Source organism: Schistocerca serialis, chromosome 8 (assembly GCF_023864345.2).
Source record: "Schistocerca serialis cubense isolate TAMUIC-IGC-003099 chromosome 8, iqSchSeri2.2, whole genome shotgun sequence".
Taxonomy (NCBI): domain Eukaryota; kingdom Metazoa; phylum Arthropoda; class Insecta; order Orthoptera; family Acrididae; genus Schistocerca; species Schistocerca serialis.
The window spans coordinates 365,947,915-365,975,041 of NC_064645.1; the positions used below are offsets into that span (position 1 = coordinate 365,947,915).

The 27,127-nt window shown below is 45.8% G+C and overlaps 1 protein-coding gene across 1 annotated transcript in view; it reads right to left on the reverse strand.

The window, feature by feature from the left end:
- The window catches only part of LOC126417021 (protein dachsous), a 423,732-nt gene that overhangs the window by 85,399 nt on the left and 311,206 nt on the right, over window positions 1-27,127 (reverse strand). Inside the window, exons 15-16 of the mRNA XM_050084910.1 lie at window positions 17,663-18,051; window positions 9,549-9,918 (exon numbers count right to left, since the gene is read on the reverse strand). Of these exons, the coding sequence (XP_049940867.1) occupies window positions 9,549-9,918; window positions 17,663-18,051 (759 nt within the window). The remainder of the gene's footprint in view (window positions 1-9,548; window positions 9,919-17,662; window positions 18,052-27,127) is intronic.

Consider the following 27,127-nt stretch of genomic DNA (forward strand, 5'->3'; position numbering starts at 1 on the left):
AGAGCCATTTTAAGATGGGCGTTTCCGCATGGTTCGATGCGTTGTGCTATTGATCTGTAAATGTAATCATTTCATGTACTCCACATCTTTTGTGAACTGTAAACTTCTAAAATGAGATACTATTTTTTTTTCCAGCAGTGTATAACGGCCGATCAAAAAGTTTTCTTTTGACGCCGTTGCTGCAGCTTATATGGAACGTAGCGCGAGTACAATTCGAGTTTATAAGCAGCGACATGTTGACAAGGGATTAGCGTGGCCTTCGCGTCTTTCCTACTTGCGTGCGGTAACTGCGGAAACGTGAACTTTGCCTATTCGTCTTGACACTGCTTGACAGAGTGAAACGTCCCCTTAGAAAAAGTATAAATGACTGTGCTTAAACTGACACACAATATTTTTAGCGCAATGCAATCTGACTTTCAAAAATCCCTACAAAAGAATGGCCCTGACTAACAACATCCTATACCTTTCATGAATCACTTACCTCACAAAAATCTTCGTTACTCACACTACTGCAATACAGCATGCGCCAATACTGCCAGCTGAATAAAAGATTCTAACTACTGAAGGCACTAACTACTGATAGGCATAGTTAGCAAATGAAAGATTTTGGTAGACAACAAACAATGTATTTACCTTAATAGTGTTCAATATCAGTTCATGATATCCAGTATTACAAATTTACTCTTTCTGGTGGACACACGTCCAGATCGTTCGCTCTCAAAATCCTAAAATCCTGCCATCTCTCTCCCCACATCCACCACTGCTGGCGGCTCACCTCCAACTGCGCAACGCTACGCGCTGTTCACATCCAACTGCCCACCACTACAATAACGAATATTTCAACAATGCAAACCAGCCACAGACTGCACACAGCACAGTCAGTGATTTTCATACAGAGCGCTACCTGGCGTTACCAACATAAAAACCTAAACAGCCTACTTACTAGAGTTGCCTGGTGTCCTTGTGAGGCATGTGATACAAAATTCTGTTCAATCAGTGCGTCAGAATGTCAAAACTGCGAGTTGATTGAAGGGTATTACCTACAATGCTTGGGGAGACATCCAGTAACCTTGCAGTTCGACGCAGGATTTAGCAAGCTCGAAGACAAGCAGCAGTGCGCGAGCGGCCATTATCTTGCTGAAAAGTAAGTCCAGGATGGTTTACCAAGAAGGGCAACAAAACAGGGCGCAGAATATCGTCGACGCACCTCTGTGATGAATGGTGGCGCGGATGACAACTAAAGGCGCCCTCCTATGAAAACAAATGGCAGCCCAGATCAAGATTCCTGGGTGTCGGGCCACACGGCGGTCGACATCCGGGTTGGCATCTCACAGCAGGAGCATTATTAGCAGGGCCTCCAAGCAGCTCGGTATTTTGATGGTCTAATACGACAAGAGGGCAGAAATTGGCACGCTATCCTCAGGACGACGTGCAAAAACTCTGTCAATCGATGTTAAGCCGAATAACTGCTTGCATAAGGATCAGGGGTGAACCAACGCGTTATTGCGTTGCTCAGTTTGTGAAAGGCTCTTTCCCTTGATTAAATCATCCACTTTTTCTGAAATTTTAATCATATGTCTGCCTAGACATGCACATCACGTCTACATATTGAGGTCCCATTCAGATATTTCCTTCGTGGTGAGTCGTTTTTTTGTCTTAGAGTGTACATTTTTATTAACATATGTCTTAATGGCATGTGGTGGAATTTTTGCAGTTCACCGATTTCGACACTTTACGAGTCACCTTCAGCACTAGTAGCCCATCTTGTTACCAAAACAACGCCTCACATGACCATTTAGCGCCCATCGTGGTCGCTCAAAACCAATTGTAAGTGACCATGTTGTGCTCAGCTGACTTTATTTTCGTTGACTGCCAACATGCCCCCAAATGCGATCTACAGAATTGTGAATAACAAAGCAGAGACTCCGACACCGAGGTTTCCTGAGACAGAATTGTACCGGTGCAACCGAGCTCTGGTCCAAAGTGGGGATGACCAATCTCCTTAACCGGGGGATAATCGTTCCGTCCAGGCAGCCCTGCAGCCCAATACCCAAGCCAAAGGAAATTACCAGGGACTTTGGGGGGATGGGGAGGGAGGTACAGGGAGCGACCGAGAGGCGACTGTAAATCAGGGCGAGTGGCGCGATCTGCATACGAGTGTGGCGCGCCGCCGGTCCTGGAGCCCCCGACTTGCGAGGCGGGCCTGGAGCCACGCGCATTGTCCAGCGAGCGGCTGGGATGCGCGGTACGTCATCTGCGGCCAGGTGGCTGCGAGGGGCGAGGGCGGCGGCTGCCTCCGGAGATCTCGACAAGATGAATGGCCGACGAGCGGGACCGGATTTAGTGGACGCCCGAGTCGTACGCAACCTTAGGGGCGACTCTGTCCGGCGGGCAAATGAAATGCAGCCGGTGAATTATTTTCAATAAGCGGTTTCAACGTGTCGTAAATTACGGTAATCGTCATTAAAGGCCGCAGTTCGACCGCTGCCTATCAAACTGACGCGATTACTGTCTCTCTCCATTCACCTGCACTCCCCTTTAGCTGTAACACTGTATTTGGATTCTCGAGGTACCTCTCGCTACGCGTCCACCACTACCTCTCTCTTAGTCTTCTTTTCTGGTCAAATGATCGAGAGAAGCGAACGAAGAGTGCGAAATGGACAAAATTACCGGCATAAAGTCTAGTTTTGCATTAAAAAATTTAATTGCTTAAAAGTAAAGTAATTAACAAAAGCTTAATTTCTGACTCGAGAGAAAAGGGAAATCTTTCACGAATACTTGCTGTTAGCCATGTGAAATGAGTGTCAAAACGTTCATATCTTAAAGGCCTAGTTATTTTGCGCATAAAAAAGTTAAATTGGTGTGGTATTTAAGCGTCAATAAAAATTTAGAAATAAAAAAATTGAACAAAAACATCAAATGTTTTATGAAACGATTTTTTTAAAAGTAAGAAAGAAAACAGATTAGAGGAAGATTTGAGGTGCCTTTGAATGATGCTCCAAATCGCCTACCGTAAACGTAAATCCGATTGAGAATTTAAAGTTTAATGTTTAACTTAGAATCTCAGTATTTTAAAGAGTACCAGAGGATAAATGTCTGGTGGATTATGTACACAGTGCAGTCTACAGGCTGTACATTTACCGAGCATCATTCAACGGCGCGTCAGATGCTTCTCTTATTTATTTTATTTCTTGCTTTCAGACAAATCAGTTCTCATAACAGTTGACTGCATTTTTCTTCAATTGTTTTAACATTATTTGCTTTGACACGAGTTTTAAAACTCGCGAGGTATGCCAACACCAAAAGTACTGTCGTCTGGTATTAATACGAAACACATGAGAAAGTACAAATATTTATTCCAGCATTAGGGACACCAACATTTTTCCATTTCCTCAGTTGTTCGCAGTTCATTATCCATTGCCCATAAATGAACGGCTTCTTTCACTTAACTGCTCCAAGACGAAATGTGTGAATGACAAAGTGACCGACTAAAAATCACGTTTTGCGTTATTTACCTGCAACTACTAAATGGGCTTTTTAAAAATACATTTTTTGTGCCCACTCCGGAAGCGACTTTATACTGCTTGGTGGAGTTTCTGTTATCTTATTCTTCCTACCCCTAAGCGACGTATATAATGATGGTATCAGAATTGACACATACGCCGTTCTCATAGCTCAGAACACACCCAAAAATTCACTGTTTCGAAAATGATGAAATCATCACTAAGGAAATTGGAAAAAAAGGGAAAAATCTGTCTGCACCATTCACACGGGATCTTGTATGCACTGTGTTTTCAGTGTTTATACTTCAGTTACAAGACTGATTTTCACAATAATACCATGGCAAGTCAGAAATCACAATTTGTTGTTTCGTCGCTGGTTCATTGGTTAACAAAAGCTACAACGCTAAGTACATAATAGAATGATATAATGAACAGAGCGGACTGCAACAAGGCTTCTTACCGTAGGTCGTAGGAATGTCTGTGAATCTCTACAGATCAGCAGAGTGCACCCAAAAGCAATGCAGCCGAAGGTGTGGCTCGATATATTCTCCACCTCTGCCATTCTGTTAGCGCCTTGAATTAACATTCGTATTGCTTCAATCGGCTGATCTGCTACTCGCAGTCAGAAGAGCCGCGGCAAAAAGAGGCGAAATGCCGAATGTTGGCCTCGGATCTCAGCGATTTACAATGATTTCATAAGGGTCTGAAGCACTGGTTTAAAATACAGATATTTTCACTCTGATGTGGACCAACAATGTCACTATACTCACGAAACGAGTTTTTTCTTTGCAGTGATCTCTAATATACCTAATGATCACTTACGTGTATCGAAAAAGCATCTCTGAAACTGCGCCGGATTCGCCCAACAATGTAAGTTTAAAAACTGTTGCAATAAGTTATATCTATACCATTTTTCATTATGTAACACGTAAAAAATTACGTTTAATACACATGACACGCATGAATTATTTTTTTCATTTGCTATGAAGTGGAAAATTTTTTACGTGTCTACTTACTATAGAGAAGTACATAAAGTTCGTACATAACTGTTATTCCGAGAGTAGACCCTTACGTTCCGATAGAACAGAATACTATGAACGACTAGAAATAAGACGATCATATTTACAGGACACGTACCTTAGTATGTTCCCCAGAAATGATTAGCATTTGAACCATGTCGGCCCGCGGCTGCGAGATCAGCATCAATATCACAGCCAACACCACCTACCGGTAAGACGTACCTGCGGGCCTTGTTGTCACTATGAAACCGAAGGTAACGGATCAGTGTGACTCGAGCAAATATGAAGGATGCCTCGCAGACGTACGCGCAAACCGCACCGTCAAATCAATGAATTTCAAAGAGAACGCATAATTGACATGAGAGAGTGTGATGTAACCATCCGGGAAATTGGTTGCCGTGTGGGATGAAGTGTTTCGGCAGTGCAACGGGTGTGTGCAGAATGGTTCACGGAAGGCCGTAGAACATGACGAGATGGGTCAGGTCACACCACCCAGACCACCCCACGAAAAATCGACACCTCACCCGAATGGCATTGCAGGACAGATGTGGGTCCTCTTCCACTCTGGCACAACAGTGGAACAGTGTAATACACCGACGCCGTACACCGTCAGGGGTGACAGTCCGTCATCGTTTATTACGGCATGGGTTACGTGCACATCGTCCACTTCTCCGCATACCTTTGACAAATGTGCAGAAGCGTGCTAGACGGCAGTGGTGTATGGAACGACGTCACTCAGGACAGAAATGGCATCAGTTAGTGGTTTCGAACGAAACCATGTTCTGCTTGTTTGAAAATGATGGCTGCATTTTGGTTCGCCGCAGACAGGTGGAGTTGCGTACAGTGACTGTATTCGCACAAGACATACAGCGCCGACGCACGGCCTCATGGCGTGGGGTGCTAATGGGTACAACCGCAAATCACAGTTGGCGCGTGTCCAGCGCACTCTGACCCATAGCTATACCCTTTCTGTACATCACCCCAGACGCCATTTCTCAGCAACACAATGTTGCTGCACAAACACGTGGCTTCTTAGTGTCACAGGATGTCAGATTTTCGCCCTGGCCCGGCTATACCACATGTGTTATATGAGTCGATGCCATCACACATGTAACAAGTTATTAGGGACCATGTGGACCCTGTGCTTACTAGGTAAGGGTCATATGCTGAACCGAGGTGACTGAAATGCTAATAATTTTTGCAGAACAAATTAATGTACATGTCCTAGGAATATGAAGGTCCTATCTCTCGTCATTGAAGATTTTCTGTTTTTTTTCTGAACATGAGCGAATATTACCGTAAGCTTCCGTGACTCGTTCCTGTTTACGAGTTGAATACATATTGATAAACATGTAATGTAACGACGATACAATGTGATGGTAAAGAAAAACTGGTTTGGGGAAGTACCTTTGGTTACGGAGGCGGCTGAGCGCAGCAAGTAACTAAGTCGGGTACTAATGGCCACACAGGGAATACACGAATGACGGGGCCTCGTATAGCGCGAGGTCAAGCGTCTACACTGAAGCTCATTGTTGCCACAGGCTAGGAATTAAACTCGTAAGGGGTCGTGCTGATCAGAGACTCACCGAGCCACACAGTAACTGGAGGGTTAATCGTATTATAGAATACAAAGAGTGAACACGAGGAGGCTGTAAGCGTACATTATTTGCAGAACAAGTATAGGTCCCGACAACAGTCGATGATGCACCGTGGTTGCCGCAAACCGAATGGTGTCCAAGAAATCCACCAAGATGAATACGTTAGAAACAACTTAAACCATTCGCTTTATGTTTTATTAGCTACTTTCGTGTGATATTCTTCCTAATTAATTCGGTATTTTTTATATACAGATTGAACTCGAATGGCACCGAAAAAGTTTCAGAGGTTGTTCAGTAATATTTTTTGAGTTTTGGCGGATCGTTACAGAGTATCTGAATTTAGTTTAATTTGGTACCATCTCTGTATAATACTGAAAATATCTGGACAACAGTGCAAATTTCGACGGCATACAGTGTGTATCTTGTTTTGGACGGAACTTGTTCGATTCACTGAGGTAATTGCTATCGACAACAGTACTTCTGCATTACTCTATGTTTTGTGTTGTACGTTTTGGAGATGACACGATACAGTATCAGTCACTGCTGCGAAGGAATTTTCGCGGAAACAATGAAACTGAGATAAGAAACGAAATAAATCGTAATTCCATTATTACTTTTTGATAAGTCGTTGGTGAACACAGGTGCTTTATACCAAAATACACAGAGAATATCTCCGAACAACTGCCGAAACTTTGTCATTGGAGTTTGGGTTTAACGTGTATACTTATTCTTAAGTCCTAAGGTATAACCTACATGATTTACCGTTTCTTCGTCGGTGGATTTAACCTCTATGCTTAACGTTAAGTCGTAAAGTATAATCTGAAAGCTTTACTGGTGTTGTATTAGAGCTAAGAATAAAAAAGAAACGCTGTTATGTCGAGTATATTCAGGGTACTGAGTGCACCGTACAACCTGCCTTAGACACATAAGAATGCAAGAAATACAAAGTAAAAATTGAGTTGGACACAACATGCGTCGTGCCAGCTCTGGGGCCGCTTGCGGCTCGCGACTTCACCTCCGAAGGGCATCGGGTTCGTGTCGGACGCCGAGGACGCGGCTGAATCTGGAGCGTGAGGCGTGCAAACTGGGTTGCAACATGCATTGTGGATTATGTGCCCAAGCTGTGATTATGTCCAAGGAAATAGGCAGTCCCGCGGAAGATGCTAAGTGTTTCCGATATCGGAGACTGGCATTGTTCGCGGTGTCATAATAAACCACTTATAGTGCTTCTCGTGCTTCCGACGAAGTGGCCTTGTGGATTACTGTGGAGCGGATTACATTCCAACGTTGCCGCTGCACGTTATTAACTCAAGTTTGTTACAGGTGGCATTTTATTGCAGTGTGTTGTTCCACAAGCAGTAAAGGAGGTGTTTATGAGAGTGTTAGTATTGGCGGGAGAAGCAAGAACCAAGAGCAAAAACTGACGTCGTATGCAAGTATTTGACTCCGCAGTAACACGCTGATAGAATGAAGACACGTTGCTTTATTTCATTAATAGCTATAGTATAGTGCTTTTTATATATGCCTATTTGAAAGGTTTCTTTTTGTTCGGTACTAATGATATTAATGTACCGTAATTGTATGCTACTGTGTATTTTATGTAATGCTGTTAATGGTATCACTGAACGGACATACAGACTGGGTGACTGTAGCAGAGGGGAGCTGTTCCCCTGTCACGTTTTGTACTGTTATTACGTTTGATTATACAGAAGGCGCCAAGTCATTTCAGGGAGGACCTTGCCTAAATATTCTTATTGCCAGCTGGCGATCTTCCATGAAATACCAGATTATACTACATAGCTAAAATATTTTCTTATTCAACATTTGCGTATGTTGAGGATCCCGAGAGCTGCAAGTCTATTGTTTAACAGAGATGTGTTTACTGTTATATTTTTCTAAAATAATGGATGACTTTTGTTAATGAACAATTTCAGACGCTATTGCGTGTTGAATTTTATTAATTTTTAGAGCGTCCTTTTTTTTAAATAAACGCAAATGAAAAGTAAAGGTCCCATAACGGTCAATCAATCGTTCCTCCCCTCCACTTCCAGCTTCCTGTTACAAACGACATCTCAGTAGTACTGGAGACGCTAGTGCTTTTTTTTATTTATTTATTTACACGTCAGGTTCCGTAGGACCAAATTGAGGAGCGAATCTCCAAGGTCATGGAACGTGTCAGTACATGAAATTACAACATAAAAATAATAACAGATAAAAATAAATGTTCATCAACCTGGAAAAAGTCAGTCCATAAGTTTAAGTAAACGCTATCAGCAATACAGTAAGAATCAGCTTAATTTTTCAAGGAATTCCTCGACAGAATAGAAGCAGTGACCCATGAGGAAACTCTTCAGTTTCGCTTTGAAAGCGCGTGGATTGCTGCTAAGATTTTTGAATTCGAGTGGTAGCTTATTGAAAATGGATGCAGCAGTATACTGCACACCTTTCTGCACAAGAGCTAAGGAAGTCTGATGCGAATGCAGATTTGATTTCTGCCGAGTATTAACCGAGTGAAAGCTGCTTATTCTTGGGAATAAACTAATATTGGTAACAAGAAACGAGAATAAGGAATATACATATTGAGAGGCCAATGTCAAAATACCCAGACTCGTGAACTCACATCACTTATTGCCAGAACCGCCCGTTTCTGGGCCAAAAATATCGTTGTAGAATGGGAAGAGTTACGCCAAAATATAATACCATACGATATAAGCGAATGAAAATAAGGAAAGTAGACTAATTTTCGTGTCGAAGTATCACTCTATTTTGATACCGTTAGAATAGTAAAAATGGCGGTATTAACTCTTTGAACAAGATCCTGAACGTGGGCTTTCGACGACAGCTTACTATCTATCTGAACACCTAGAAAATTGAACTGTTCAGTTTCACTAATCATATGCCCATTCTGTTGGGATGGTTTTTAAAAAGTTAATTTTGTAGCGCAATCGCTCTTAATTTCAAAAGAAATGAGCGTTCTCAGCCATCACACCAGCCATCTTCAGATCAGAAGACAGATGCAGCAGTTCACTCTCACACAGGGGAAACCAGATGGGCAATGTCAGGGATCGAATTTATGCATAGTTCTAACGATCTGAAGATGGCTGGTGGAGGCCGAAACCGCCGGTTTCTTGTTGAAATCATATATGGCTGCGCTAGTTTTATTTTTAAAAGAGAAAAATCGTCTTAGGGTGGAAATTTCAATGTAGGCGCCCACTGGAGAGCGAATCACCTGGAAGAGGAGAGAGAGAGAGGCATCCAGAGAAGACTCGACAGGGAGTGGTGAGAGTAATCTGTGCACCAGATCAGGATTCCGAGCTGCACAGCAGCCTTTTACACAAGGGCGGCACCCTCTGCAGGTGGGGTGCGCACGCTCCGACGCGTCACGATGAGACACGCGTGCAGAGCGCGGGCTTTGTTTGTGTACGCACCCTGCGGTGGTGATGACGCCGGTGCGGTTGTCGATGCGGAAGAGCCAGTGGCTCTCGTTGGCGAGCGAGTAGGAGACGCGGCCGTTGGCGCCCAGGTCCGCGTCGGCGGCGGCCACGGTGAGCACTGCGGTGCCGGGCGGCGCGTCCTCGGCCAGCGCGGCGTCGTAGCGCGGCTGCGAGAAGCGCGGGTCGTTGTCGTTGAGGTCCTCGACGGACACGGAGATGTTGCAGGCGGCCGACAGCGCCGGCCGGCCGCCGTCGTGCGCCGCCAGCGTCAGCCAGTAGCGCGCCTGCGCCTCGCGGTCCAGGGGTCGCGCCACCAGCTGCCCCGTCTGAGAGTCCACGCTGAAGCGGTTGCCCGCGTTGCCGCCTGCGCACACACACCACACCACACACATTGCAGCGTCAGAGAAGTAAGGCCCCGGTGGGCAAAGCGATGTGTCACTCCCCAGGAACGTAGCTCGATGCAACTTGGAATGCCCAACGACGCGAACGGAAATAACGTCTTTATTGAGAGGCAATAATTACACTGAAGTCACCGTGGTTTATGGTGGTCCCCTATTCATTAGAAAAGTCAGGACGTGGTTCTTAATATGGCACGTGATCGTCGTGGACGGCATGCTCTGCCAAGTTCTTCTGGCAGGGCGTTTCGTTCCTTCACCAGCGCTGCCTGGTCGCTGGTACTTGAAGACGTGCTGAAATACCTCCCCCATCACCATCCCACACGTGCTCGATGCGATTCGAGTCAGCAGGGCAGTAAATTCACCGAATATCCCCTCCTTCCGGGACCCGGGTTCGATTCCCTGCGGGGTCAGGGATTTTCACCTGCTTCGAGATGACTGTGTGTTGTCCTCATCATTTCACCATCATTCGTGAATGTGGCGAGTTTGGACTGAGCAAAGGTTGGGAATTTGTACGGGCGCTGATAACCGCGCAGTTGAGCGCCCCACAAACCAAACATCGCCATCATCATCGTCGTCGTCGTTCCGCGAGTTGCTACACCGGCGCTACTCGATGACGTCGTGCAGTGTCATTCATAAAACTGAAGTCAGGGGCGCATGCTCCCCTGAAAAGGCAAACATGGGAAGGAGTGCAGTGACACAATGAAGCTGACTGGTGAGAGTAAAGCGTTCAAAGTTTTGGGCGTCAGCACGACTATGCAATAGTATGCCTCTCCACGTCATTACACATGGACCACCAAAACGACTGTCTTCGAGATCACTGGACGTACCTTCATACGGCGAGAAGTGGGAACACGTAACAGATCCAGGAACATTCTGGAACGTGATCATTTTGATGCCCCAGATGTTAGGGCATTGGGAGACAATGTTCCATGAGCGTACTGACCTGCAAATCTTTAAATACGGCACACTCACTTCTCAATGACATTGTGACACTGTAACCTTTCCCCACGTGTGTCTTTTCAGTGGTGCACTCGGCCCTCGCTTCATTTTTATGGGTGACATCGTGTGAAACCATCGAACAGCACAGGTGGGGAAGCTCCTGGAACGAGAGGATATTCGGCGAACGGTTCGCCCGTTGCCCCCGCATCGAGCGCGCGATGGATGCGTTGGGGACACCTACTGCAGCTCACCCCAATGCACCAGCGACTACCTAGCAGTCGTCAGCCACGCCGGTGCAGGAATGGGAACGCTCTGCTACAAGAACGCCTCACCAACACTATGGCTCACACGGGAGCACGTTGCAGGACGTGCGTTACTCTCCGTGGTCATCACACACCCTATTAAGAATAACGACCCACCTTTTCTAACGTACAGGGGACCGTCATAAATCACGGTCACTTCACAGTAATTATTGTCTTTGAATCAAATGGCATTTTGTTCGTCTCATTGCACATTTCTTTAAGTTATCATTGTGCTATGCTGTAGCAGTTCTTCCTACGTGTCGTTGAAATTTTATCGAGGTGTATTAGTTGACAGGGACACATCATGCGGAAGTTACGTGCGTCCTTATGTTTCGTACACCAGTGTAGTTTGTGTACCTGCATCGGAGTAACAAAGTGGCAGACAGCTAGTTCACAGGGCGCTTGGCTTAGCAACAAACAATCGGAGAACGAACTTCGCTGCGCCTTCTGTCCCTTCCGTCGTCGTTACATCGCTCTCTTATATCACGTGCTACTTAGGACGGATAAAAAGCTAACCCAATTGTTCCAATTTATTGACGTTGTTTCTCTGTGCGGCGTTTTTAGTTTACGTGACAGAATGTGCCAAGCTAGCAGCGAAAGTGTACAGCGAAGTAACAAAACTGCTACCATCGTGTAGAGCGGACTCAACTATGTATGTGAAAAGGGATACGTGTGAACGCAGCCAGTTAGTGACGGCGCAGATATTTCTACAGCAGCCACTTCAAGTGCGCGGTCACCTTCGAACGACAATTTCGCCCCTTTACAAATTCAGTTGTCAATGACTTAATTGTTCTGATCGAGGCATAGACAAGGTTTGGTATTTAGTAATAAAGTAACTGACGATGGAACAAATGAAGAGTATATGAAGTGCAGACAAGGCAACAGCAAGAACGACTTTTCAAGGGGACTGAACTGGTAGCGTATCTTTTCTAAAAGTATTTGGACTATGGCCTTTTGTCGAAGTGAAACGTTCGCAATAAACAATACAGATTTTAGGCTGACGACGTTGCCAAGTGCAGCTTTAAGCCTTTAAAGTGTTGCCGCAGAAGCAAAGATGACCACAGCTGACGAGTAGAACTAGTAATAAATAACATAACACGCGCCCTGTGGCGGTTTATCTGTGCGTTAATTTCAAATGGCCGCTGTATCACCTGTAGGTGATGCACGTATTTCCTATCCTCATTTGGAACTCTCTATTACGCAGTAATCACAAATTCCACGAGGGAGTTTGTGTACACGGAGTGCAGAAGTACACCTCCCGGACTCTTGAACAACGGTCTGCATGATTTTCAGGGACTGACATCGCACAGCCCTTCTGACCACTTGTTCACAGCTCGGTCTGCAAATATTTCTTTCTTTTCTTCGAATGCACAGAGTTGCCCCAGAACTTGATATACTAGGAGGTAATAGAGTGTAAGAACGCTAAGTACGCAAGCTTCCGAATTATTGTTGTAATGACGACGACGCACTTATTTCCTAAAAACGATCCTGCAAACCTATGTGTTATTTGTCTTCAGTCATTAGAATGTTAAATTTTCGACTTCACTCACATTTTAATATTTCACGAGTGTTCTGGATCAGAAACAGATTCTTTTTTTTTTCCAAATTCAGTGAATTCTATTCTCTTTCCAACAAGAGCTAGAGTTACCCTTACCCCACTTGCTAAATTATATACTCTACTTTTAACGTGTTTCACAATGCCGTTTGCATCGTTTGAAAATAGCACAACACAAAAAATTTTAAACGTTCTAATGTTGACGCGATTATTCACGACAGCGAAAGCCATGTTTCATATTATAACTAACCAGTCCAGATGTGATAACCTCTAACGTCTGAAACAGGTCATGATCCTTTCGCAACCGTGTTTCGAATGAATACTCAATTTTTTCTCCAGTTCGTCGTTTGCAACGTCGAAACACCAGCACGAAGACTTACCTAAAGAGACACTGAAACTTTTTTTTTCTACTGATAGAGACTGAGAGTCCATACTTCGCTGATTACAATAAATCAGACTAACGCCCAAGTTTCGCGTCACCAGTCCTACATAGGCCTTAACCTGCTAAACATGACTCATTGGCTATTAAAATCACTTCTATAAACATTTTCCCTCATTTTTTAAAATTAAGTGCTTGCGAAATCATAATGAAGCAAGTGCACTACGCAGTATATACAGGTCTTTGCACATTTATAATATGACAAAATAAATTAAAAAAGCTGAAGATATTGGGCGTGGTTACCACGTATAAGGATTTGAGGGCTCAGAAAATGGTCCGGGGCAATGAGTTTCGAGTACAAACGACGAAACATTAATTTTAGACTTAATACGTACAGAAGTTGTTAACTATGGTAGCAAGAAGTCACATACATTGAAAGTAAATGAGATACTCTACACCCTCAAAAGACCACGAATCTGGCAATGTTTCGCGTCCGAAACTAGTTTAATTACGGAAATTTTTTATCCCAACGAGAGAACGATGACAGCGCGAACAGATTTACTTGCGAGATCGTTCCTTCTTTCTTTCTCTATCTGACATTACTTACCGAACAACGCCGTCGCTTCTATGAGCATATTTCAGGTTTACGTTAGCTTTGATTAGAAGTTATGAGAGTTTGGTTTCCCTCTCTTTATGCACGCCATTAGTCAAATAGCATCAATGAACTGACGTGAAAATCGGTAAGTAAGAAAAAGAGAGACACATGAATAGCGAGCAACATGTGGTGGGATACAGCCTAAATCACACTCGACGTTAATGACAGAGATTTAATAGACACTAGTGCCAATTTAATAACACTTCGATGTTGGCACATTAGCCATTCTGAGTGGAGGTCACGGCGCGGCACGAAACTGAGTGACGCAGTGAGGTAAACAGAGAACCGACGTTGCGATGGACCGCAAGCTGATTTACCTGCAGCCTGCAGATTCTGTACGGTGGCTGAGTGGAACTGTTAAGTACGAGAGTTTAGTGTATTTTTCAAGGCTGCTGGCCAGGGCTTTGCTTGTAGTGAGCAGCCAAGCAGCTTTTAGTAATTCACGCATCCGTATAAATCTGTGAGTGAAAATGAGAGCACGTGGATCGGATTTTAATAGGCCGTTCCACTTATCAGAGGGTGTTTTTTTTAAATGTTTGAACTGTAACTTTCTTAAAAAATCTGATGTCAGAGGACATCCGTTGTGACGATACTCGTTTAATAACATAGAGTAGGAACAGCACAGAGCAATTTCACCATACAACAACAGTGAAGTAGAGTTTCGCATAACTGTGGTGCGAATGTTTCACCAAGCTCCGACGAAAAGCGTCATACGGGACTTGTAAACCTTCTAGACGAAATTTTCGCTCTGAAATACGTACAGATAAATAAGAAACCGAAATGTTGGCACTTTACAGAGTGTAATTTCGAAAATATGGGCCTATACTTCTCACTGTCTGTGTGCGTAGTGAAATCCAAGAAAATTTGGCTTAAGATATCCCACACGTTGTTAGGTTTTTTGTTTCATCTTATCCCCTTCTTTTCCTTCAAAATCAATTCGACACAAAATTAACTGTAAAAACACTTTGCACTTCTCTTCATTACAGTGTACACAATTTCTCATATACATAATTTCTCACAAATAATAATAAAAAATCATAGTCTTTGATAGTGATTTTCTTCATCCAGCGCGTCATTATTGGTGTAATGAAAACTAAAATGTTTAGGATTACAGCATGAACCACCAACAAAGCAGGTTCTCGCAACATATACACTCCTGGAAATTGAAATAAGAACACCGTGAATTCATTGTTCCAGGAAGGGGAAACTTTATTGACACATTCCTGGGGTCAGATACATCACATGATCACACTGACAGAACCACAGGCACATAGATACAGGCAACAGAGCATGCACAATGTCGGCACTAGTACAGTGTATATCCACCTTTCGCAGCAATGCAGGCTGCTATTCTCCCATGGAGACGATCGTAGAGATGCTGGATGTAGTCCTGTGGAACGGCTTGCCATGCCATTTCCACCTGGCGCCTCAGTTGGACCAGCGTTCGTGCTGGACGTGCAGACCGCGTGAGACGACGCTTCATCCAGTCCCAAACATGCTCAATGGGGGACAGATCCGGAGATCTTGCTGGCCAGGGTAGTTGACTTACACCTTCTACAGCACGTTGGGTGGCACGGGATACATGCGGACGTGCATTGTCCTGTTGGAACAGCAAGTTCCCTTGCCGGTCTAGGAATGGTAGAACGATGGGTTCGATGACGGTTTGGATGTACCGTGCACTATTCAGTGTCCCCTCGACGATCACCAGTGGTGTACGGCCAGTGTAGGAGATCGCTCCCCACACCATGATGCCGGGTGTTGGCCCTGTGTGCCTCGGTCGTATGCAGTCCTGATTGTGGCGCTCACCTGCACGGCGCCAAACACGCATACGACCATCATTGGCACCAAGGCAGAAGCGACTCTCATCGCTGAAGACGACACGTCTCCATTCGTCCCTCCATTCACGCCTGTCGCGACACCACTGGAGGCGGGCTGCACGATGTTGGGGCGTGAGCGGAAGACGGCCTAACGGTGTGCGGGACCGTAGCCCAGCTTCATGGAGACGGTTGCGAATGGTCCTCGCTGATACCCCAGGAGCAACAGTGTCCCTAATTTGCTGGGAAGTGGCGGTGCGGTCCCCTACGGCACTGCGTAGGATCCTACGGTCTTGGCGTGCATCCGTGCGTCGCTGCGGTCCGGTCCCAGGTCGACGGGCACGTGCACCTTCCGCCGACCACTGGCGACAACATCGATGTACTGTGGAGACCTCACGCCCCACGTGTTGAGCAATTCGGCGGTACGTCCACCCGGCCTCCCGCATGCCCACTATACGCCCTCGCTCAAAGTCCGTCAACTGCACATACGGTTCACGTCCACGCTGTCGCGGCATGCTACCAGTGTTAAAGACTGCGATGGAGCTCCGTATGCCACGGCAAACTGGCTGACACTGACGGCGGCGGTGCACAAATGCTGTGCAGCTAGCGCCATTCGACGGCCAACACCGCGGTTCCTGGTGTGTCCGCTGTGCCGTGCGTGTGATCATTGCTTGTACAGCCCTCTCGCAGTGTCCGGAGCAAGTATGGTGGGTCTGACACACCGGTGTCAATGTGTTCTTTTTTCCATTTCCAGGAGTGTATATACTTAGTATACAGCTATAGGTAGATTTTTTACTAGCATTCGTACTTTTTTCTGTTAATATAAGAACGTTACCTCCCTCAGGTGCGTGTGCTTTGTCAGATCATGGTGAAAAACCTCAAGTGAATATTTCTCTGAAATACGTATCAGAAAGAGAAAGTATTTTCAACAGCCGGACTGACATAAAAGCGGACGAACTACCAAGGTTCTGCTTTCATCGATTGAGGTACGGAATCATAAGAAGCTGAAAAACCGAAACCGAAACGCTAACTGTCGACGCATATATATTATGTCTGTTGGGTGAAACTAGCGTAAGTGGAGATATTTTTATATGCGGTACCTTATTACGCGTACACATCAGTATGTTGGTTGCTTTTTCTCTGCGTCAGAATCTACGACCTGATATTTTCTGCATGGCCGTAACTGCAGCTCTAAGTGCGTCCACGTGTCCACACTTCAACACCCGACCTGCTGCCCGGGGGAAAATAAACATTAGTGACTCGCTGTTGCCATATATACTCGGAGGTACAGTCTGTAAATCAAGCAAATACTGACTCTGCGTTGTTCACTAACTGGCCACAGTCAGCGATAGAAATATGTAGACCTATACCCATTACAGCCAGTATATATCACAGTCTCTGTGTGCCACGTGAAACAAGAATGGATTCACTGGAGGCATTACGTAGTCGACAGAAATAAGAAAATAAGAAAGAGTGTCACTGACGATACTGTAACAGTAACAGAAACATATATGGGTACAAGTAAAAGAAGTAGAAATTTTGTTTCAAAATGAAGCCTTTCAAAACGAGTGTTTGCTATTGTAAAACGGTATGGACTGAGAGCCTGTGGCTGATGCGTAAAACTATTCACTAACGTTTCGTTCTTGTTTGCTAGGGGCATCCTCAGAGGTGAGACGTGACAGAGGCAGAGGCCGTCGTGCAGTATTCACTAACGTTTCTTCCCCAGCTGCAGGCAGAGCGTGAGCGAATACTTTTCTGCACCGGCGAAGAGCCTATGCCTCTGCCAGTATCTCATTTATGAAGATGTCTCCTGGTGATGGGGACGAAACGTTAGCGACTGCTTTTACGCGTTGAGCACGGACTGTGACCGCGGAAGTTTCAAATGAATTTTGCTGCACTCGAGGCCGAATCGAGCAACACGTTTTATTTGTTGCAGTGTCAAATCGATTTATGGTGTCGAAGTCCGCTTGACACGTCACCTGTCATTGCCCGGAGCAATTCCAACTGAGGTGTAAGTTTCGAGACCGGACTTGGGACAGTAGTTTGCTAAGGAGGTGAGGCCGTACCGGTGATGGAGTAGGTGATGCGGGCGTTGGGGCCCTCGTCGCGGTCGAAGGCGACGACGGTGTGTATGGCGGCGAGCTCGCTGTTCTCGGGCACGGAGAGCGGGTAGCAGGCGCCCGCCGAGAACTCGGGCGCGTGGTCGTTGACGTCGGTGACGTAGACGCGCAGCGTGGCCACGTCGAAGAGCGCGGCGTGGTGCGCGTCGCCGCCGGCCGCCGCCGCCGCCCCCGCCGCCCCCGGCGCCGCCGCCGACGCGTACACGGGCAGCGTGTACGAGGCGCGCTGCTCGCGGTCGAGCGCGGCGCGCAGCCGCACCACACCCGTGCGGGCGTCCACCGCGAACCGGTCGTCGGCCACGCCCGCCGGGATCTCGTACGTCACGTTGCCGCCCCCGCCGCCGCCGCCGCCGCCGCCACCGCCTGCAACAAGGGCTAGAGCCGCTGCAGACGACCGCCCCACTGTCGCTCTCTCGGTGACGAAGCAAACGTCAGATCTGACGAGAGCGCCCTCTAAACACAGTAAACACAACCACAGGTTTGACAGAGTTGACCAATGAGATGGCACAACGCCACCTACGTCACACGCACGCCGTCCCCTTCAGTACAGAGTTGTGAGGCGCCATATTGGCATTCATTTCAAGCCTATATGTATATATGCCGTTTCTGAGCACCAGCAAATTGAAAATCACTGGAAAACCCGTTGTTAACTGTGTGACTCATTCCAATAAAATAATGAGAAACATCATATTCGTGGCAAAAGAATTATTGTAACTTGCGTATTATGAGAGTAGGGTATTTGAAGGCAGCGACAGACTGAAGATCCACCCAAAACGCCTTGTTCTTGGTACAATTTTTTATAATTAAAATTCAATTAGTAACATATCTACGATTAAGGTTTTCAGCAAGGCGTAACATAATATGATCAGACGTTAGGCGTGTATCGCTGGTTTAGCGTAAGCCGGCACGGTAGCTCAGCGTGTTCAGTCAGAGGGCTGTGTGCTCTCTGTAATAAAAAAACTGAGTCAAAGAATCAACGATCAACTTGAACGGATATCTTGTGACGTCCGCCCAGACCAAACGCAACGAACAATATATATATATATATATAAAAAGAAGCATAATGAGTAGCGTCACTAATCAGTAATGAGTTGTTTGTTGGGACGTTGGTTCGCGTCTTGACACTTTCAAATTTTTCTTTTCCTAACATTCGCGTTTTTATTAGGTTCTGATACTTTATTATTAGTTTAATATAAGTATGTAACTTCTCTCTTTTTTTTTTAAGCTTTGTAATTCACATTCTGCAAAGATTCTGTTACTGGATAGGAACAGTGATCAAGCAAGACTGACCATCGGGTTTTACTAAAATGTGGGAATGATGGAATAATGTTTATCTTATCTGGAGAAGTATTCAAAATTTGTATCGCACTGTTTGTAATGGAACTTTTATAAGCCTGTGTCCTTATTGATTGGACATGGTACTTTCCTTTTCATGGACGATGGAGGAAATGTGCGTTTTAATAGAGGTAACGTGGGAATTTTACGCGCGCCCGTTCAGTAAACAATGTGATTTACGAATTAGAAACATCCCTCAACTGCCGCTGGAGTGCATTGCGATCGCGTATACCACGTTGGGGCCCACGTACCGTATGCACAAGTCGCATCGTATCTGAGAGTTCAGCAGCACGTCGAAGTTGGCACGCTCAACGTTAACGTTCGACAGCACGGTCCGTGTGCCGACGGCTTTACCTTGAAATGTCCTTAAAACACAAATACAGTCCGCAGCTCGCGGTCGTGCGGTAGCGTTCTCGCTTCCCACGCCCGGGTTCCCGGGTTCGATTCGCGGCGGGGTCAGGGATTTTCTCTGCCTCGTGATGACTGGGTGTTGTGTGATGTCCTTAGGTTAGTTAGGTTTAAATAGTTCTAAGTTCTAGGGGACTGATGACCATAGATGTTAAGTCCCATAGTGCTCAGAGCCATTTGAACCATTTTGAGCCACAAATACAGGAATTGGACAAAAATATGGAGCCAACGCGAGAAATGCATGCTCGAACATAAATGCAGGTCCTAGCCGATACTAATGGTTGCGCTCTCGAGCGCATGTGACCACTAACGGCACCTGTGCATCTTCACTACATTGCAAGTCTCAGTCGCGTTCGAAACAGTGTTCTGTGTAGTTGTGATGGCGTTGTGTCAGAGCTAAGTGAACTGGAACGTGAGCAAATGGCTGGTGTTCGTATGGTGGATGCTTCCGTCATCGAGTATTTGACGTCTCAAGAGGCACCATATCGTACATATACACTGAAGTGCCAAACAAAGCGTATAGGCACGCGATCTCAAATGTAATCAGGCGGAATACGACCCTGCGGTCGGCAACGCCTATACAAGACAACAAGTGTTTGGCGCAGTTGTTAGATCGGTTACTGCCGCTACAATGTCAGGTTAGCAAGATTTAAGGGAGTTCGAACGTGTCGTTATAGTCGGCGTACGAGTCCAGGGACACAACATCTCCGAGGTAGGGATGAAGGGATTTTCCTGTACGATCATTCCACGAGTGTACCGTGAATATCGGAAATCCGATAAAACATAGAATCTCCGACATCGCTGCGGCCGGGAAAAGATTTGCAAGAACGGGACCAACGGGGAATAAAGAAAATCGTTCAATGTGACACAAGTGCAACCTTCCCGCAAATTGCTGCAGATTTCAATGCTGGGCCATCAACAACTGTCAGCGTGCGAACCATTCATCGAAACATCATCGATATGGGCTTTCGGACGCGAAGGCCCACACGTGTATTCTTGAAGACTGCACGACACAAAGCTTTACGCCTCGCCTGGACTCGTCAACACCGACATTGGACTGTTGATAACTAGAAACATGCTGCCTGGTCGGACGAGTCTCGTTTCAAATTGTATCGAGCGGAGGGACATGTACGGGTATGGAGACAACCTCATGAATCCATGGATCCTGCATGTCAGAAGGGGACTGTTCAAGCTGGTGGATGCAGAAGATATCTCCACCCCCTAGTACTCTTACGGATTTATGGACAGCCCTGCAGCACTATTCCAGACATTAGCCGAGCTCATGCCACTTCGTGTTGCGACAGTTCAGCGTGCTCGCGGGGCCCCACACGATATTAGGCAGGTGTGCCAGTTTCTTTGGGTCTTCAGTGTATAGGGCATACAGAGGAAACCGAAATCGATCATGTGCTAAGTCACAACACGGACGAAACTGTGTGGTGAGCAGGCGTGATGGACGGTCACTGAAAAGGATTGTGACGAAAAGTAAGTCATTGCAGAACTGAATGTCATATTCGTGAACGTGGTCAGTGCCAAAACAACACGGAGGCAGCTCCGTAAGCAGGGGATTAGAGGGCGAGCTGGAATTACAATAGCACTCATTAGTAATGCCGAAGCCAAGAAACCTGGACAGTGGAGCGCTGGAAGAAAATTTGCACTGTTTCCAACTTGTGTCCGAGTTTATGTCCCAAAAGTGAAACGTTGCGGGGTTTTGGTGATGATTTGGGCCACCTGTCGGAGTATTCCACGGATCCTATGGTTACTCTGCAAGGTAGCATTACGGCCAAAAAATATGTGAACATTATTGCTGATCATCTCTATCACGTGGTACAATGTTTGTTCCCCAGTGGTGCTGTTGTGTTCCAAGAGCACAGGACCCCTGTTCACACAGCTCTCATTGTCCAAGACTGGTTTTGTGAGCGCGAGGAGCAACTGTCGCACCTCCCAAGGTTACGACAATCACGAGACCTTTGTGCCATCCATCTCCATCCTCGTCACCTGAAATACCTTTCCTTTTAATTGGAAATTTGTGGTAAGTTCTTATGGGACCAAACTACTAGGTCATCGGTCCCTAAGCCCACACATTACTTCATCTACTAACCCATGCCCGAGGGAGGACCCGAACCCCCGTCGTGGGGAGGCGCACGGACCGTGACAAGGCGCCCCAGACCGGTTGGCTACCCCGCGCGGCTCGACACCTGAAATTCCACTATTTTGCACGAAGAATGGTATGAGATTCACTTGAAAACCACACAGGGCCTGTGTTTCCACATTACGAGACGATTAGAAGCTGTTTTGAATTCTAACGGTTATCATACACAATATTAGGCTTAGTAATGTGTTGTGGTTTTGGTGTTCCCGTGTTTTTGTCCACTGCATGTAATTCTATGACTTGATTGTTAATTTGTACTATTTTGTTCAGAACGACTTGCAAAAAACTTAACACATAGTTTGAAACCTTTACGAAGCTGTTTCACTCTGACAGCCTCCACAAAATAACGAAAGGAAAATTATTATTGCGTTTTCGCTGTTCGCACAGTAAAACAACACCAGGCATCTCGTTTTAAATATTACTTTTTTACTAGTAACTCTATTTGCAACGTATTTTGCAGATGGTATCCACATAGACCACTGGTTGTACTTGGAGAATGATATACCGTTGTACGATAAATAGTTACGTAGCATTTCTGGCACTGAGCCATACCATTGGGTCCCAAACCTCTGTTAGTAATTAAGGACGATAATGTTAACTCATGTATGACGTAAGAGCTGGAGTGAGGTACAGACATTCCATCATTTATTAACATTTATTTAAGATAAATAACTGAGATTTTATTGACAGTCATCCAAGCGATCCTCAATAGTAACCCATCATACAATTTTTAGATTCTTCTTGTTACTGGTATTTTTTTAACAGCTGTAGTCCTATGTAAGCACTCTGGGCGGCTTCGTCTGGACAGGGGCGAGTGAGCGAACGGTTGCGACGGATGCTCGGTACGGCGGTAGGCAAGGCCGCACGTTCAACAGCTTGGTTAAGCGCTCTCCGAACAGTGCAAGGTAGAGTGTGGGAATAAGAAGTTATTGTGTTAAACGATTTGTGCAGAAAAGTCATGTGGACGAAGATAATCACTATTAGCTGCTTGGCCTGTACCCCATATCACGTTGTAGTCAAATATTTGTTCTGTAACTTACTAGCAGCTGACCTGACCTGTTACGTCGTTTCTTTTAGTGAAAAGCCACTGGCATCTCTGAATTCGGCAGCAGTTAGAAAGCCTTAGCCCACTCTCTAGACGATTCTTAAAGCCTCACATCAAAAGAGACAAACTCCACGACCCACGAGCTGCTTCTGCACAGGGCACCTTTAGAAGATACCAGGCGGGTGAGTAACCAGAATCAATACGTTCCGCTTTGGTGCAGCAGAGTACAACTATGACCCCTCGTACACTCTGCATTCAAAGTACAAATCTGGATAGGAGCTTTTAATGTGTAGTAATACAGGGGAGGAAATACAAAGGACGCTGGGACACTTGATGTGATGAACACTGACACTTGTTGACATCAAGCTGCAACGGTTAATTAGTTTCCAAATAATTAGCGCCCACCCCAGCCCGCATATTGTTCCACCGTAATGTCATAAACATTGAGAAGCGTGAAAAACTAGCTTTTCTTAAAACGGAGCGCAAGTTACCCAAATTAGCTCGTCCGATTTTAGATAATGAGGGCACTTAGCGACTACCAAAGTAAAGTAATCACACGTTTGAAGCCGTTTTATACAGTGGAGTGCGATTCCTTAAAGAACGGGGGGTGAGAGTGGGGGGAGAGTTAGTGGTAATATGAGAATAACATAGCATGAAGACTACCAGTCTCGAAAATAGTAGGGAATTGTAGAATATTACAGGCTGTGTTTAAGACAGGATACTTTTCAGCTGCTTCTGAGAGAGGTAACATATGCGCAGGATATTGCAGCCTGATCACTTGCAGAGCACATTTCAGACAGGGAAAAGACGCACGTTGACAGGTTAACTGCACCTGCTTTCAGGAATAAATCTGACAGGGTTCGTGAGTCCACAGACAGAACTGGCAAAACTCAGGCAAAACAGAAAGTGAACGAGCCCCGAGAAACCCAAAAAGATTGACTGCCTCAACTTAGGAGGAAACGATTGATGGAAACACCATTTCCCTCGCACAATCATAGAGTGCAGACCAGTGTCCATAATCATAATGCTAAGTGAAATAATGATAACGGTGACTGCACACTACGAATTTATGTTGTGTAAATTATGAACTTAACAATATTGTCAAAGCTTCTCCCCCGTTCTCGAATCAACCGCAGGATACATTAATTTTTCATATTTTCAGATGAATGCTTTTCCTTTTCTTCGAAGTTGTGCTAAACTGATGTTCTAAGCACTGAATATACAAGTGATAATAATTATTATTATTATATTAAACATTAAATATATTTTATTGTTGTTGTTATTAACGTGGGTGGCATGCATCAGCTTACTTATTTAATATGTCCAGCGACGAGGCAGTAACAACATCGAAAGGAAAGACGACTGGTATCAACATTAATGGTATTCATATTCACTGCTTCATATTTGCTGATCACATTCCAATAGTGGCGGATTCAGAGAAAGAACTAAATAAAATCCTGAAGATGTCAAATCAAGAGATAACAGAACTGCAACTAAATATCAAGAAGACAAAAGTGATGGTTAGAGACAAGAAAGGGGATGGAGGTAACGCTGAGATAAAAATAGGCTGTGAGCAAAAGAAAAAAAAGTTCACATGGCTCTGTGCACTATGGGACTTAACTTCTGAGGTCATCAGTCCCCTAGAACTTGGAACTACTTAAACCTACCTAGCCTAAGGACATGACACACATCCATGCCCGAGGCAGGAATCGAACCTGCGACCGTAGCGGTCGCGTGGTTCCAGACTGAAGCGCCTAGAACCGCTCAGCCACTCCGGCCGGCGGCTGTGAGCAACTGGAGGAATTAACCGAAGTTACTATATTATTAGTACTGTGGAGGAAAACAACAGATGTCTCATGGAAATCAAGAGAAGAATAGCACTGGCCTAAAACGCGTTCCAAACTAAGAAGTATCTTTTACTGAATAAGCGTATCAGCTTCGTTGTTGAAGTACGAATGTGAAACCAGGACGTTAGCAAAGCAAGAGGTAGCTCGCTTCGAAGCTGCTAAAATGTGGCTCTGGAGGAAAATCACAAATGGCTCTGAGCACTATGGGACTCAACTGTTGAGGTCATTAGTCCCCTAGAACTTAGAACTAGTTAAACCTAACTAACCTAAGGACATCACAAACATCCATGCCCGAGGCAGGATTCGAACCTGCGACCGTAGCGGACCTGCGGTTCCAGACTGCAGCGCCTTTAACCGCACGGCCACTTCGGCCGGCGGAAAATCACAAAATCCAGCTGGACTGATAACAAAACAAACGAGATTGTTCTACAAGAAATTGAACAGAAGAACGAGTGAATGTTATAGACCAAGACTTGCAAAAATTCACTGGACACTTAATTAGACACGATATTTTTCTACACAACATTTTCGCAAGGCGAGAGCATACGGGACGACCGAGAAAATCCTACTTAAAAAACCCTGGTCAGTGAGATGGAATGTTGCTCATACTTGGAGACGAAGAGATGTGCTGAAGAGAGTAAGCTGTGGCTGCAGACACTAGGGTTAGCCGTTTGAACGAAGAAGAAGAATTAAAACCCTAGCGATCATCGGCGTGCTAAAAGTGTGGCCTGACAGAAAGTTACATTGGGTGTGGGGTAGACTGTGACCCCCCCCCCCCCCCCCCCCCCCCCCCGCGAACTGAAACCTGAATTTGCTCCCGGAGTGAGGCTAAGTGGTTCCCATTTGGGTCGAGATTATCAGTTTCGGAATTTACTCCACAACTGAGGGAAGAAGCCCGCGAAACTTTGGCGGGAACTGTTTCAGTTTCTTTCTGGGACAATACTGCCCATGTGAGTGTGTGATCGGATGATAAATCGACGACTGGACCTACCTGTAAAACAACCACGAGTATGTTCCATTTACTTTTCAACCTTTCTTCACCCAACCCCTACCACAAAAGAGCCCGGTTGTAGAAAGTAGGCCGGCCAGTGTGGCCGAGCTGTTCTAGGCGCTTCAGACTGGAACCGCGCGACCACTACGGTCGCCGGTTCGAATCCTGCCTCGGGCATGGATGTGTGTGATGTCCTTAGGTTAGTTAGGTTTAAGTAGTTCTAAGTTCTAGGGGACTGATGACCTCAGATGTTAAGTCCCATGGTGCTCAAAGCCATTTGAACCATAGTAGAAATAGATTTAACAAGAATGCAAACATCTGGAGTTACGCACGTACCACGTTGGCGTTTGTTGCGTCTTCACTATTACTTGACACAGCTGCGTGAATTACAGCTTATCGTCATATCAGCGTGGAGAAAACGTATAGAAGCAGATAAGATTTTCGGAACTGCACTTACAACAGCCCGAGAAACTGAAACTGGACCACAGCCACGAATATCTGCGAGTTCGCAGGATCGGGTCGAAGAATCTGGAGGAACCGCTGATCCTAAAAAAAAAAAAAAAAAAGGGGGGAGGGGGGTGGGCTACTTACACCGCCGCTAAAAGGCCCTTTACAACGCGAGGTCAACAGCGTTAAACAGCTTCCCTTTTTCCCTTTCCTTGTTCCCACGCACGCTCAATTTTTCGCCATCTCGTTAGCCGCTGTGATAACGTGGGTGTGGCTTAATGGATTCTGCTTCGCACCGATCATTCCAGTTGCGCACTCGCGAGTAGTTAACCTGTTCCCGTTCAATTACAGTTCGCAGGTGCACGCCGGGCAGAATAAAACGCCGGGGAGGGGAATCGCAGGCGGGTAGACTGTGCATTTGTTGAAGGAGGGCTTCCGTTTCTGCGAGTGCCGGCCTCGTCCCCCCGTTATTACCGGCTATGAGCGTAGGCAGGCTGCGGCGATTGGCCGGTGAATTTTCTCATGCTCGCTCTCCCATCGCCAGGCGATTAGGAGGCAGCGCGCCGAGGTGAACCGCGCACCGTGTCCCAGCATGCAGCCGTCTCCGTGCGGGTCGAAGCTTCGCACCGGGCGGAAGCGAATAAAGGGGAGAGCAGTGCGACGGGCCTATGTTGTGGTACAGCCATGTACTCGAAGACGGGGATGTCAGGCGTGTCTGAAGGAGATAACGTTCAGAACCGGTCTATTTCTTGTACGGTGTTCAATCGAACAGAAAAGCACATTCATCGAAACCGCTAGCCGACAAGCCAGTGGTTGAAGCAGGGAAAATGACATTCTTCCGGTGGAAACTCTGTAGAAACATTCCGCTAAGCTGTCTTTTACGATTGATTTGAACTACTCAGCAGTTCATCATAGGTAGGTGGAGCAACGAAGGGTACCTACCGACTGGAAAAAAGTGCAAGTCATTCCCCTCTTCAAAAAAGAGTCGTAGGACAGATGCACACAATTATAGGCCTATATGGCTGACGTCAATCTGCTGCAGAATTATGCCACATGTTTTATGCTCACGTGTTACGAAGTTTCTGGGGAACGAAAATATCCTCTATAAAATCGACATGGATTCTGCAAACAGAGATCTTGCGACACTCAGCTCGCTCTGTTCTTCCGTGAAATCCACTGTCCTATAGAC